This window comes from Dendrobium catenatum, unplaced genomic scaffold (genome assembly GCF_001605985.2).
Source record: "Dendrobium catenatum unplaced genomic scaffold, ASM160598v2 original_scaffold_137409, whole genome shotgun sequence".
Lineage (NCBI taxonomy): Eukaryota > Viridiplantae > Streptophyta > Magnoliopsida > Asparagales > Orchidaceae > Dendrobium > Dendrobium catenatum.
In genome coordinates this window covers 70-1,403 of record NW_021455844.1, presented here as the reverse complement: position 1 = coordinate 1,403, position 1,334 = coordinate 70, and the positions used below count along the sequence as shown (strand labels likewise).

The window sequence follows — 1,334 nt, the reverse complement described above, 5'->3', positions numbered from 1 at the left end:
ACACTCGGCACCTCAGAAACATACCAAAAGTTACGCAATAAAAACTGAACCAATCAGAAAATACGGACGAAATTCGCTAACAAAAATGAAATCCGGACAGAAAAGTCGTTCAAATTGCACCGTTCTGAAAACTGAGAAAAGCGGAATGTGCCTTACCTTGCGTACAACACTTTCTTGAACTGTCACGACGGACGAAAATGGCCCGGCGTTGCCCGAAAATTAACTTTTTCAATATTACCCTCGACCTTCTCTCTCCTCGGCTGAAATTAGATATTTATTTTGATTTTCTCTCTCTTCAAAATGAGCTGATTTCAGCTTTAAAATACTCAAATCGGCCTGGCCGATCGCACGATCGTCCTGGACGATCTGAACAAATTCCATATCGTCCTGGGACGATTTCGCAGACGATAATTAATTTCCAGGACGATTTGCTCTCTGACTTTTGCCATACACTGATCGTCCTGGGACGATCCCAGATCGGCCTGGATGATCCATACAGGAAATATTTCCTGTAACTTCTGGACAGAAAACTGGAACAGAATTACAACTGATCGTCCTGGGACGATCCAGATCGGCCTGGACGATCCTGGAGCAGATTTGATGTTACAATCTCCTAAACTTCAGAAAAATGTCGTCCTCGACATTGTCCAAACAGAACTCAGTCAAAACAAGTACGGGTACGACTTCTTCGTGTCCGATTCTTTCTCCCAAGTCGCTTCCCGTGCAGTTCGATGCTTTCACTGTACCTTAACCATCGGAATCTGTTTACTTCTCAACTTGCGCACGTCGTAAGCCAGAATCAACTCGGGTTCTTCCGTATAACTCAGATTCTCCTGAATCTCAATCTTATCAGCAGACACCTTCTTTCCAGAGTCAGATATCCACTTTCTCAAAGTAGATACGTGGAATACATTGTGCACATCAGACATCTGATCAGATAGCAACAGTCTATAAGCAGACTTGCCAATCCTCTCAAGGATTTCAAACGGTTCGATATACCTTGGACTGAGCTTACTTACTCTGCCAAATCTGCTCACACCCTTCATCAGACTGACTTTGACATACACAAAGTCACCAACTTAAAATTCAACGAACATGTGCTTCTGATTGTAATATTTATGTTGTCGATCTTGTGCATCTTTTAATCTTTCTTTAATCAAATCGATTTTCTTAACAGTTTCTTCTAAAAAAGTGGCACCCATCTCCTGTCTATCTCCAACCTCAGTCAGAGTCAAAGGAGTTCTACACTTCCTGACATACAGAGCTTCATACGGTGCCATTCCAATACTGGACTGAAAACTGTTATTGTAAGCAAATTCTATCAGAGGAATGTG

The 1,334-nt window shown here is 42.1% G+C and overlaps 1 protein-coding gene across 1 annotated transcript; it reads right to left on the bottom strand.

Moving 5' to 3' along the window:
* Window positions 1–746: 746 nt before the first annotated feature.
* LOC110111980 lies at window positions 747–1,046 on the bottom strand (the record flags this gene model as incomplete). Its single annotated transcript, XM_020844048.2, has 1 exon — window positions 747–1,046. A coding segment is annotated over exon 1 (300 nt), but the record flags the coding sequence as incomplete, so codon positions are not given.
* Between the last annotated feature and the right edge of the window lie 288 nt (window positions 1,047–1,334).